General features: G+C 41.4%; 1 protein-coding gene and 1 pseudogene across 1 annotated transcript in view; both read right to left on the reverse strand.

Annotated features, from left to right (window-relative positions):
* Positions 1 to 3,465: 3,465 nt before the first annotated feature.
* Positions 3,466 to 4,755, reverse strand: LOC148363590 (uncharacterized; annotated as a pseudogene).
* A 7,160-nt stretch (positions 4,756 to 11,915) lies between these two features.
* LOC148363591 (protein SSUH2 homolog) overlaps positions 11,916 to 14,028 on the reverse strand; it is a 31,178-nt gene continuing 29,065 nt past the window's right edge. Inside the window, exon 12 of the mRNA XM_088337078.1 lies at positions 11,916 to 12,283. Coding sequence (XP_088193204.1) covers positions 12,146 to 12,283 — 138 coding nt within the window. The 3' untranslated portion in view covers positions 11,916 to 12,145. The remainder of the gene's footprint in view (positions 12,284 to 14,028) is intronic.

Genomic DNA, 14,028 nt, shown 5'->3' on the forward strand with positions numbered 1-14,028 from the left:
TGCTGGAGTGGCTGCCATTCGTGACGGCGCCGGAAGAAAAGATTCAATTTGAATCATGTACAAACAAACAAACAATTGAATCATGTACAAACAAACAAACAAACAAAATATTCATGTTTCAATAAGTGGAGTGTTAATAAAATGGGGGGAAAATAATTTCTGATACTGATATAACCAGGTAAAACTAATTTTAAGTTACCTTGTCCAAATGAATGTTGTGCCATCTCACCATTCCCACTCTCTCTCCTCTCACCTTTCCCACTCTCTCTCCTGCAGTTGACTTGCTGCTGCTCGCTCCTGAAACTAATACTTACCTCTTTGTGTATTGTGCAGTCCCTTCTCAAATCTCCACTGTAGCATCTTAAATGTATCTTCAACAAGGCATTATGTACATATTTTGTGGGGGCGGCATAGTTATTATTTTTCCGTAGTGCTTCTCGTCATCGTCACAGCCACATATGACAGGGACAAACAATACCGTTTTGTGATTGATCCAAAATCAACAGTTTGGCGTAATTAATATCAGCAGGATCAGGGGATTCTGTCCTCGCAAATGACAAGAGTCCAGCATTATGCAGACAAAGGCTGGAGCAATTCACTTGTGTGAAGGTTGACGTGTATGTAGAATAACGCAGCAACTAAAACAATCCGGATTAGAGACGAAATAAAGGTTGTACGGCCTACAAACGTCGTTTGTTCTTACAATTCTTTCACAAGATATCCATTTCTTTTTATTTCCTGATATATTTTGTCGCATAATATCAACATTTTTGGGGGCTTATTTTGTCGGTTGCACGATACAGAACTGTATTTAATCACATTTTTTAGTGGAAGTACAATGTTGATTTACTTGATATAGTTGGAAATTATTTGAATGCAACACACGTTTTATTCTTTTTTCTGTGTTTTTTTTCTACTTTTTAAAAAAAATCCTTTAAAAAAATCTCATTGGGTTTATTTTTTCCGAGCTGTTACTTTTTTCTTTTTGTTCTCTATTTACTTTTTTCCTACATTTTTTTCTGGCTTTTTTCTAAATTTTTCCTTCTTTTTTCTCTTCCTTTTGTGTCTTTTTTTCTCAGCTTTTCACTACTTTTTCATTTTGGTATTTTTTTCTTTTTTGTTCTATTACCCCCTTCCTTTAAGTCGTTCTGTGCATAATTTTACTTAATATTTGGTCATGTAGGGCAGCACGGTGTCGCAGCGGTTAGCGCATGTGCGGCACAGTTCATGTCATGGGAACCTCCTCCGTGGGTTCAAATCCAGCTCCAGACTTCCTGTGCGGAGTTTGTATGTTCTCCCCGTGCTTGCGTGGGTTTCCTCCCACATTCCAAAAACATGCATTTCAGGTGAATTGGCCGGTCCAAATTGTCCCTAGGTGTGAATGAGTGAGCGAGTTGTCTGTCCCTCTGTGCCCTGCGATTGGCTGGCAACCAGTTCAGGGTGTCCCCTGCCCACTGCCCGATGATTGCTGGGATGGGCTCCAGCGACCCTACTGAGGATAAGCGGTGCAGCTGATGAGATGAGATGAGATTTGGTCATGTTAGGATTAAAGAAGCAAAAACAACCTGAAGAGCCGTTTAGGACCCGAAAGAACCGGTTCCTTTTAGTGAGCCGAGCCGAAGAAGCCGGTTCTCGATATACTCTACTAACTTTACTTTCGTTCGACTTCAAAATACCGGATTTAGGACACAACGTCAGGGGAACCCGTGTATTTTTACCTTCATGCACTGTAACTTTGACTTAAGTCACTTCTTAATAAGTAATTTTGAGCCCTCATTTTTGTGCACTGGCTAGATTTTCTTGTGCGCTGAGAATATGCGGGCAGTGCGCAATTGCCCACGCGCGCAGCTTAGAGGGAACACTGGTCCCAACAGAGATCTATGGGTCCCCAAAATTTAGTGTCATCGAGGTTGAAATTGTAAATCGGCGACAAGTATATACTATAAATCTTTATATTATTTCAGTTTTAATCATCACAGTTTATTGATAATGCAAATCAGTTATCGCTTCAAGATTTTTCAGTTCACAACAGTATTGTACATAATACAAAATAATATTGCTGAAATTATTACATTAATCTATATTTTCATTCCGTTTTAATCATCACAGTTAATTAGTAATACAAAGCAAGCTATCACTTCACATTTTTCAGTTCATATATTCTTCGTGGTTTGCTGTCCCGCCACAGTTGTAATGCCTTTACAAGGTCCAATCCATTATCATCCTCCTCATAGCGTAACCAGGAATATAATTTATTCCATTTTGGCAGAAAAGTCCTTTTCTTGCTAGGAGTGTTCTTATGTTTGTTTTCTTTCATCGAGTCGTTCGCTTCAACACACGTGTTTTCTTAGCCTCCGCGATCTTCCGAAGAATTTCTCCGCCGCTTTTTCGTGCCGGAATTATTACCGTTGTTATCACTTTTTGCATTATGTTTCGACTTATTACTGAGACCGAAGAAATTACCAATTTTGTGTTGATTTTCACCTTCCCTCGATGACAACCACCGCGAAGCAACGAGATCTCGTTACCCGAGATCGGCGTGCAGACAAAAACTCGAACCGCGAGACCAAAACAACAATGGCGGATCTGCTTGATGAAAAGTTTGGAGTTAGGTAAATCTTTGTTTGGAAAAAAAGTAATCGGTTAATAATGACAATTTTGTGTCAAAAAAGTTGCGTCCCGGGGACGCACGTTGATTTGACACTATGCGTCCCCAGCAAAAATTATGCATCTAGGACACAGGGACGCGGGCACACGAGAACACTGCAACTGTCATTGATGTTTCGTTCCTTTAACCCCAGGACATCTCCTGGTGGCAGAGAGATGGCTGGGAAGTTTCCCTGCCAACCCCACTGAAGCCCTAGGTGTTGCTTGAAGGCCCCCAGCTCCTATCATTCCTCCGCGGCCACAGAAGGAAGCTGTCCTTTTCCGCCTCTACTGACAGCTCTTTTGTTGCTCTCCGGTTGCCAGCTCCTGTGCATCCAAGGTCTCTGAGCAGGCGGGAGATTGACGAGCCCACAAAACCCCTGAACCCCACCTCCCCTGGGATCATGTGGTTTTCCAGCCCGCCTCCCTGCACTCGGCTGCCAGGTCTTCGTACTTCGCCCGTTTCCTCTCATATGCTGCCTCTATTCCCTCCTCCCAAGGGACAGTGAGCTCAAACAGGAAGACCGCTTTGCTGGCTACAGACCATAGCACAATGTCTGGCTGCAATGATGTTTCAACAATCTCCCTGGGGAACTGCAACTGTCTTTTGAGGTGGACTTTCATTCTCCATTTGCTGGCGGGCAAGAAGAGCCTTCCAGAGTGTGACAGGCGAGGGGCATTGGTATTTTTGCGAACGTTATCGCCAGGCCTTGCAAACTGGATGATGTGATTTGATGGAGGAGCTGGCCAACTGTTTGTTTCCTGTTTGCAACCTTCAACTATCTCTGGCAGCTTCTTTAGGACAATATCATGCCGCCATTAGTAGCGGCCTTGGTACAGTGCCGTCTTGCAACCTGTGAGGATATGCTGAAAGCTAGCGTTGATGGTACTACAGAGGGGGCACATTGCATCAGTGCCAAACCAAAGATGTACATTTTGAGGGCAGGGTAGTGTTTTGTAGGTTGCCCAGATCAGAAAGCTGAGCCTGGCTAGAGGGATCTTCCACAGGTCAGGTCAAGACAGAGGCCTGTCCATGACCCCTTCCCATGTAGTCTATATGCCCTGTCTGCTCTGGGAAACTGCTTTGATGGTATGGCCTTCCTGCTCAGACCTTATCACTTCCGTCACAACCATCGCTTTCCTCCCCTGCCTGGAAGCCTTTGACCAGAAGAGGGGGGCGTCACTCCAACCGAGACCTGCTCCCCCTACTTGGACCCTGCCGACCACTTCGCAATGCTTTAACCTGCCCATTGCCCGGTCAACCTCTTCTTCTGCCTTCCACCTTCTTCCTGTTTAAACTTTTGTGCCCGCTGATCTAACCAGATGGTCGGAGGACTCTCTCAAATCCCTAACTATCTGGGCCTTCTCATTCTTGTATCCAAAGCTGATGGGATGCAGCAGCTGTTGGAGTGTGTTCCAACCGAATAGGCCCACGTCAGAGAGGCATCTTGGCAGCCCCAGCCACTTCCTAATAAAAGAGTTTGCCAGCCTGCCCAGCTTGCTTTGCAGTGAGGAAGGGACCTCACTCACCTTCATCAACTGATGGTATAGTATGCGCTTCTAACACCATACTTTGTATTTACCTGGGAGCTGGCTCTGATGGATCCTAGCTAGGCCATCCGCAAGCTGCTTCTTCACAGCCTCTGCCGCCTGCTTGTCTAAGAGGTCTTCTGTGTAGGAGCACCCCTGGCTACGGATGGGTTGTTTTGATAGTAGCGGGATCTTCTCTCCCCCTGCAGTGAAGATGTTATGGTCGGCCCTGACACCTTTCCTTAGGGACAGGCTTCGGGACTTGGATGCCTTGATCTTCATTCTTGCCCAGCCTACAAGCTCATCAATCCTCTTCAGCAGTCTTGATGTGAATGCTGCTGTCTGGAGAATGGTGTGACATCATCCATGAAGCAACAGTGGTAGTCTTTGGCCAGAGGGCAGTTTTACTCCGCCAACTATCTTCCTAGCCCCGATGAAGATGATTCCGAAGGCCGCGATGAACAGTATGGGAGACCTCGAACATCCCTTTGCTATGCTCATTTCAAGCTGCTGCCATACTTTTGTGAAGTCTTGGTGAGCACTGCACACCTGCAAGTCGGCAAAGTACTTGGCCACCATGCCTCTAATGCAATCTGGCGTGTGGAGAAGTCCAAGGCGAAGCTAATCAGCTGGTGTGGGACAGACACGTACGCGTTGACAAGATCCAACCACACAACATGGAGGTCGCTCATCTCTCTCCTTGCCCTTTGTATTTGCTGCCAAAAGATGGCCGAGTGCTCCACTCATCCTGAAAATCCTGGGACACCAGCCTTGTGGCAGCAGGTCAATAACTATTACTTGTGAGGTAGCTGGTCAACCTCTTGGCCATGATGATTATAATATAATATAATATAATATATATATATATATATATATATATATATATATATATATATATATATATATATGTAGGCAGTGTCTGAAACTCGTGACAAAATAAAGTTTATTATAACTCTACTTATAACATTCATTGCATGTGTATGACATCGCTGTTTTCCATCTGCCATCAGTATGTACCTGTATCTACTCATCTTCATTCATGCAATGTTTGCTTTGCGTCGTCTGCTACAAGGTACGTGAACTCCTCTTTCCACGATGCTTTTAATGTACGTTTACGTTTTGTAGCGTCATAAATTTTGCTTCTTTTGAATCTTTCTTCTGGGGCTGAGGTTTTGACTTCTCCATTTTTCTTGTGTTCTCTGTGCGTCTACTTTTGAAAATTATATGCAAATGCACGACCTTATAACACTCAGTAGTCCTGAAGCACTATGTTATTCGATGCAGTCTTCTGATCGAATGTCAAGTATGCAAATGGGCTATATGCACGACTTACTTCCGAGTTCGAGTAAGGATGGTTAGTCATTTCCGGTCTCTCGTAAACAGCACGAACAAAGCGTGAAATTACGTCATGGGGGAGTTAACTTATACACGCTGTTTGTTGGAGTTGCCGAAGATCACGGTAAATGATGTCCGGAGAATTGTCGAGCGTCCAGCGCAGCACCACAGACCAAACTTGAAAAAGCAAGAGTAACTGCGTCACATTTCATGGAGGTCAGTCATGTTGCTCCAATCAAAGCAAAAAACCTGGCAGAAAGACTCATCCGAGGAACACGACAAATTGAACACATGAAGAGAGGTCTGCAAATAAAATCAAGTGCCTTAAAGGATTATGCAGTTTTAAAAAATGTGAACTTAACCAAGTGTGGGCTAGTGGTTGGGTGCATCACCTGATGGGCTGGTACATGACCCTATCGATTGATCATCATTTGGGCTTGTTGAAATTAAATGCCCAATTATATAAAGTTACACAGATTGCAAGTGCCATAAAATTGATTATGGTGTGCATAAGTTGAAAGAAAGCCGTTGCTATTATTGGCAAGTCCAGGCGCAATTGCTGATTACAGGACTTGAATGGTGTGACTTTGTTATCTTTGCTAATGAAGGCATTCCTGAGCAGCGCATTCACAGAGACAATGCTGTGTTGCATTGTATGAAACAAAAAGTTGATTTGTTTTTCTTGTACACAAATATGTCAACATAACTTTCAATGTGCAAATAAGTTGACATGGAACAAATTTCAATGCAATACTTTTATTAAAGAAAAAGTCAACAAGCTGCAACGAGAGCCATGTGTGTAATTTAAAGAAAGCAAAAACATAACACTAAATTCAACACTAAAGCACATTGCAGGTAAGTTATCAGGAGTCAAATATCTACACATCTGTGGGCATTAGCTATCAGAGGCGTGTTCAGGAGAGTGAGTGATTGCTATCGCGAGCTATCGCTAGCTTCTGAACGGCCAGTGATTATTGAGCGCTCGCGTGCCCGGGTAATCACGGGAGAAAGACCGCTTACTTTGATTTCCAACATGGCGTCGACAGTGCAGAAGATGGAGGATCTCACCCTGACGAGTGCTGTTGGCGATGTAATATATCGTCTTACATTGCCTGGTAATGTTTGTTAACAATGCAAGACAGGTATGACCCCTTTTAGTCTATTTTCACTCATAATAAACACTGATTCATAAGGATACACTCAACACTGATACACATTGACATCTCGCACACAAAATTTGTGTCTTCATTAAATGTCGTCGGCCATTTTGGATCAGTAAGGCAATCACAGTGAGCGATTACAACCGTTCAGCAGTGCGCGGCAAGCGATTAACAAGAGACTACATGTCTGATCACTCTCCTGAACACGCCTCAGGTCTGAGTTTTGAAAATGTCAGCTACACACTCGAGAGCTACTTTTAACAATGAAGTAGTCTCTTCAATTATTGATGACCCGCCATTTTCGTAATTTGGAGTTATGGGGAAATTTAGGACCGAATTACAAGTAACCGATGCTTTACATTGAGGTACACAGCAGTGGTGGCTGGCCGAACTGTCTCCCCGTTTTTGAAAACAAACATTTGTGCGTTTACAAGTCATTCTGACCTTCGGTGGGCATAAGAAGAGTTGAAATAATTGGAAATAAAAAAAATCCGTATTCGGCTTGGTCCGGTTTGTTTCTAGCATAACATTGAGACCAGCGCTGACCGGAAACTTTCAACCATCTTGAGATTTTTCCGGAAATACGTCATCGTCTCTCGTGCATAGAGCATATTCCATGCAGTTTTCTGATCGGCTGCCGAGTATGAAAATTGCTAAACGAACCGAAATTTCCAAACCGAACGAAGATTTGGAAATCAGAATAAAGTAGACGTTTAATTTGAAAAAAAAATCCCCCTTGAAAAAGTTGTCGGCCACCCAGGCAGACATCGTTGTGTAAGTTGTACGCCCGACGCAAGAGATGCACGTCCCGGGCGTCCGGGTAGACGTTATTTCAAACACTGATACAGGACTATAAAAATAAATGACTTGACGTGACAAGCAAATAGAAAAAGTTTTCAAATAGATGAGATTTAAACCTTTGCTATTGAACTTGGTGGTTATTTCTCACTAATGCCTATGTGAAAAAACATAATATCAGAGACCAGTGAGATTACTTTATTTTTCTAAGAACACAGATGTGATAACAAAAAAACTGACTTCACACGTCATCATTGAGTTACACTATTCATGAAATGATCCATCAGGTTAGTAAGTAGCGGCTTGGACAAATTTTTAAAAATCACCACTGGTGCTCACATGCAATGGTAAATATTCCACAGGACACACAATGGATAGCCATATTGCAGCATAACTATATATTTGATCGATGTAAAGCATATCGTTATGGTACATTCAGTATTTGTTATGTTATCAATTTACCAACTGTTTGGCAAAATCACAGTTTAGTGGCACTTGAGGAGGCCAGCTAGGAGCACCAAAGTTTCCTGTAGTAACTGACAATAAAATACACTATCATTTTGTGCAGGCCTTTGCTGTTTCACGGTATTTTCTCTGGGATTTTACTACAAAGAGGAAAATGTCAGCAAAATCTCGCATTCAATTCAATCCAATGAGCCAGGTATGAGGTAAGCATGTCAAAAATGAGAGTACAAGGCAACACAAGTAGTTATAGAAGTTCCACAAACCTAAAACATTGTGTTTTGATCTTTCCAGGGGTCAGAAACCTTTTTGACCCAAAGAGCCATTTCTTTGAGAGAGAGACACACACCATATAGTTTAAGACAAAACTTTCAAACCCAGGCTCTAGACCAGGGGTGTCAAACTCATTTTAACCCGGGGGGGGCACACGATAGAACAAACATTTTCTCGGGGACCGGACTGGTAGATTACAGAGAAAGAAAAAAAAGAGAACGAAATAAGAGAGAATGAGACGAATGTAGAGGGGGTGGGACAAAGAGAGAGAGAGAAAATAGAGAGCCGGAGAAACAAATCAGATAAAAAGAGAAATAGTGAGAGAGAGGGAGAGAAAGAACAAAATCCAAATTGAAATAGAAAGAGGGAAGGGAGGAGGGGAAAGCAAGAGAGGGAGAAAGAGAGAAGAGGAAAAAGGGAAGAGAGAGCAAAATAAGGTTAAAAGACACAGAGAAATAGACAAAGAGGAACACAGAAAGAGAAAAAGAGTGAAAGAGAGAGAGAAATACAAGTACAGCATTTGTGAGAGAGAAGGGGAAAGCAAGAAAGAGAGAAAAGGAAAAAAGGAAGAGAGAGCAGAAGAATGTAAAAAGACACAGAGAGAAAGAGACAAAGAGGAACAAAGAAAGAGAAAATGAGCGAGATAGAGAGTGAGAGAAATACAAGTACAGCATTTGTGAGAGGCACCTGGCTTTGGCAACATCAAGTGGATATATTTCAACCTGCAGCCTGTTTTTCTCTTGCGCTTCTCTGAGCGTTGTCTCGCGGGCCAGATTCAATCCCTTAGTGGGTCTGATCCGGCCCGCGGGCCGCCTGTTTGACACCCCTGATCTAGACAGAAGCTAATTCTTCAGTGCATTTAATTTCACTGTGTGACTTTTGATAATTTGATAGAATTTATTAAATATAAATGCTCGAGCCTCTGTTCTATATCAACATAATTTTACCACTTGTTTCTCTCCCGCAGTAACTCAAAAGTGTTGAGGCAAACAAGAATACTGACATATTTAGAGAGAAGCAACTGTGGCACCATGTGTTCATAGCTCCACCCATCTCTACCTCTCATCCAATCAAATTGCTCTGGGTGCTTTGCTGGCATTCATGGGTTTGGGCGTTTACAGTTTGTACTGTGGGTTTTCATCATAAAGTGTCTTAACACTGAACAAATATTGTTTGACGAGCTTTTATATAAAAGTTTCCTTCGCGATGTAGACCCAAAACATGGTATGTTGTAAATTATAATTAAGATTGTGACCTACACATACTGGACCGAACCCTTCACAATATCAGTGTTGAAATGGCATCGCATGGTTTATGATTGTAGATAAACAGCTCAAATTTGGACTCGGGAAAATAACGATGTCCTCATTTTTTCTCCGAGCCAGATGTACGGTAATCATGAAAAGAGCCATATCTGTCTCACGAGTCATAGGTTCCGGACCCCTGGTCTAAACACAACAATTCATTCAGATTAATCAAAAATCCAAATTGTGATCCTAGTTGGAATATTCCCTGAATGTAATACTACCCAATAATGTCTTGTTTGGACTAGTGGCGCATACAAACTATTTAGTTCATAAAACCTTTCTTTTAGACTTCCCAATTTAAAAAAATCAAAGATTTAGACTTTTTATATTATACACTAAATTTAGCATGTTATTTCTCCCCTTTACAATCCGATTATATTCGTTCTGCTTGTTTCTGTATTCATTATTGGACGCCTGCAAAAGAGATTGCATGTTTGTTGTTTTAAATATTATGCACCGTTTACATCATTGTCACTATTGGCCAATAACGTTGCTGTTGTTTGATATCCACACCCTTTACTTTTTGTAACCTAGGCGATTTAATAAAAAGAAAAGGGACAGTGAAGGAAATCTAAAACAGATTGGAATTTGACATTGAAAGATGTTTTTGTACAATCCTCTCCTATTCTCCTTGCAAGTTCAAAATTTATTGATGGCTTTTCTCCTTATTTTGAGTGTTTACCAAACTATAAACGTATTAGTTTCTATAAAGATAAATTGTTGTTAAAGTTTGCAAAATGGGAGACTGTCAAACATATACAGTATTAGAATTTTATACTTTTAAGATATATACATGTTTTGAATTGATTTCATAAAAAAATGAAATAATAATGCATACTTTTTAGGAAGTTACTTGTTCTTCACTAGAATTTCTTTTTTATTATTACACTTATGACAGTGGTAAAATCTAAAAACAAAGTACTGTACTATATATTTCTCGGTGTTATAACTGAATTAAAGAAGTAAAGAAAATGTTATTTTCATTTAGAGGACATAAATGACATTGTTCAACTCCATGAAAGGTTGTCCATTAAAAGTTGTCCTAATTTAGAGTTTGAAAAAAAAAAAAAATTGTTCTTTTAGTAAGGTTTTTATTAATAAACCCCAAAAAACTAAAAATTTAATTGGAAAAACTGGCCTTCTTTTAAGAACTTAAACCACTTCGAGGTATTAAAAAACTCTGAGACTTTGTAATGCAAAACATCCAAATTATGTAAGTATTTTCTTTCCAGATTTGATTGTTTTACTATACATTTTTTGTGACCCCACATATTTTATATATATATATATATATTTATATATATATATATATACATACATCTCATCAGCTGCACCGCTTATCCTTATTAGGGTCGCGGGGGGGCTGGAACCATCTCCAGGCAGTGGGCAGGGGACACCCTGAACTGGTTGCCAGCCAATCGCAGGGCACACGGGGACAGACAACTCACTCGCTCAGTCACACCTAGGGACAATTTGGACCGGGACAATTCACCTGAAATGCATGTCTTTAGAATGTGGGAGGAAACCGGAGTGCCTGGAGGAAACCCACGCAAGCAAGGGGAGAACATACAAACTCCACACAGTAAGGCCGGTAGCTGGATTTGAACGCACGCAGGAGGTTCCCACTACCTCAGAACTGTGCCGCACACGCGCTAACCACTGCCCCGCCGTGCTGCCTATATATATATACCGGTGTATATACAGTAAACCTCGGATAAGTCGGATCCAGATGGACCGGTCATTTTCATCCGACTTATCCGAGGATCCGACTTATCCGAGGTCGCAAAATGGTTGGATGCGCCGGACAATTATCCACCACCATAACGATCTTCCTCTTTTCGAACGCCATCCTCCTGTCCAACTTTTTCAGCCAAGCTTCAAACAACGACGACAGCATCCAAGCCTTCTTGTTGGCCTCATACAGCACCGGAACTTCTACGTTTTTAAAGGCTCTCGGTTTTTTACTTTTTCCGATAACCAGCAACGGCAACTTATCAGTACCGTCCATATTGGAACCCACAAGTGCTGTGATTGAGAGTGCTATCATTCAACACTGAGGAGGAGTTTGATGAATAGCCTCTGCCAATCACGGAACGCCACGTCACATCAAGAAATCTTCCCGGAAAATCTGGGAGGGGTGAAATTTAGAGCATTTGGGAGATGTCCTAGGCGACCTGATACCGATCCGACTTATCAGAGGCGAAAACCATTAAAAAGGGTCAATTGTACGGAAAAATCCATCCGACTTAGGCGAGGATCCGACTTATAAAATCGACTTATGCGAGGTGTAATACTACAGAAAAGCCTAGAGAACAAACGTTCCACGCAATTTGTCCGACTTATCCGAGAATCCGACTTATGCGAGTCCGACTTATCCGAGGTTTACTGTATATATATATATATATATATATATATATATATATATATATATATATATATAAAATTTAAATTTAATTAATTATTTATTATTTAATTAATTATAATTTAATTATAATTTAATTTAATTGATGTTCTTATTTTGAGCATTAACATTTTGAAATCCCAAAATAGGAAGATTTTTTTCCACTTATCCTTGTCCTGAATACAACTTTTTTTTTAATGCCAGTGTTAAAGAATAGGCGGGTTCTCATGAGTTTAGAGGATAACGCAGCAGCATTTCGCTGGGTAGTCGGCGCTGACTTGCTGCTCGTTGCCAAACACGTAGAACACGTGGGTGTCACCTTTCCACTTGTAGCCCACTTTGGTGATTGGGATTAACTCCACCGTCTGCCTCTGAGCATAAACACATGCACAAACTTGAATTCATACGCATGCAACACAAAATGCTGACACACAAAACAGTTACATGAACAATGTATAAACACAGCAAAGCACAGTTTTCTTTCTTTCAGAACGGAAATGAGTTCCAGCTCGTCTGAATTGGTTCATTTTTACCATATGTGTTAATGGGCCCTTTTTTCCTTCTTTGCACTTGTTCCCCTTAACCCTCCTAATGTCTTCAGGTCAAAATGACCAGCAACTTTGTTAAAAACTCCAAATGTCTCTGTTGCCATGGCGCCCAATTGGCCCCGCCCGTGTGGCGCCAGCTGCGGCTCGTTGACAGATTGGCTTCCCTCCTATTTAAGCTCAGTGCTCTCACTCACCCTTTGTCAGTCCGTCAACAAACCTCTGCACCCCCAAGATGTGGGTTTTGACTCGGTCCAGTTTCCTGTTGGTGCTTCCTGTCCGTTATAGTTTCCGTCTATTTTGTCCTGTTTAATATCGGTCTCCAGTTTCGTTCCCGTCTAGTTTGTCCTGTTTAATTTCGATATCGAGTTTTGATATCAATCCTGTCTGTCCTGCCTTTTCGGTATCGACCCCATCCGTCCGATATCTGCTCGTGCAATTGGTATCGATCTCGTCGGCCTCTGGCTGCTGTGCTCATAGGAAAAGACTGTGCTCTGAGAAACCTTTAACGCACAGCGACATTCTGCACATACAACAAATATGTTTTAAATATTGAGAAAAGTTAACATTCAAATCTGAGCACTAGCAGTATAAATTATAAATATGATAGTTTTAACTACCGGATTTTTCGGACTATAAGGTGCACCTAAAAACTCCAAATTGGCTAAAATTTGAAAGTGCGCCTTATATTCTGGTGCACCTTATATACAGAAGATGAAATTAGAAAATTCATAGTTACAATTATATTATACTGCATATGGTAATTATTCTGCCTTTGACAAACATATAAAGCTGTCTGAGTACCCTCTTGTGGTTGATAATTATTTGTTGCTCAAAGAAAACAAAAGAGAAGCACAGAACTTCGACGGCAGCTCGGACGCCAACTTTTTAATGCTCATTTCAAATTGTCTTATTTGTTGCCTAATAAAATAATTATCAATAAGTATGAAATGTATTAAAATTACGTAAAAGACTTTTGATCATGGCAATCCATCCATCCATCCATCCATTATCTGCACTGCTTATCCTTAGTAGGGTCGCAGGGGTGCTGGAGCCCATCCCAGCTATCCTTGGGCAGTGGGCAGGGGACACCCTGAACTGGTTGCCAGCCAGTCGCAGGGCACACAGAGACAGACAACTCATTCGCTCATTCACACCTAGGGACAATTTGGACTGGCCAGTTAACCTGACATGCATGTTTTCGGAATGTGGGAGGAAACCGTAGTGCCCGGAGGAAACCCACGCAAGCACGGGGAGAACATGGCAAACTCCACACTGGAGGTTCAATCTCATGACCTCAGAACTGTGCCATACATTTGCAAACCACTGCTCCGCCGTGCTGCCCATCATGGTAATGTTTTGAACAAAATTACATACTCTTGTTTGAATTGTTGTTAAATGATACTGTATACAAACCAGATGTCATAGAGTTAATTTAGGTTTTATGAAAATAATTATTTACATTTAAATGTATTTATGTATTCTGCAACCCTAGCTTTAATGATAGATTTAATTCCTTGTTTTTTTATTTGCGGTGTTGGGAATAACGCCATGATAAATAACGCTGCTAC

This window comes from Urocampus carinirostris, chromosome 6 (genome assembly GCF_059441175.1).
Source record: "Urocampus carinirostris isolate Australia breed hairy pipefish chromosome 6, RoL_Ucar_1.0, whole genome shotgun sequence".
In the NCBI taxonomy this organism is placed as follows: domain Eukaryota; kingdom Metazoa; phylum Chordata; class Actinopteri; order Syngnathiformes; family Syngnathidae; genus Urocampus; species Urocampus carinirostris.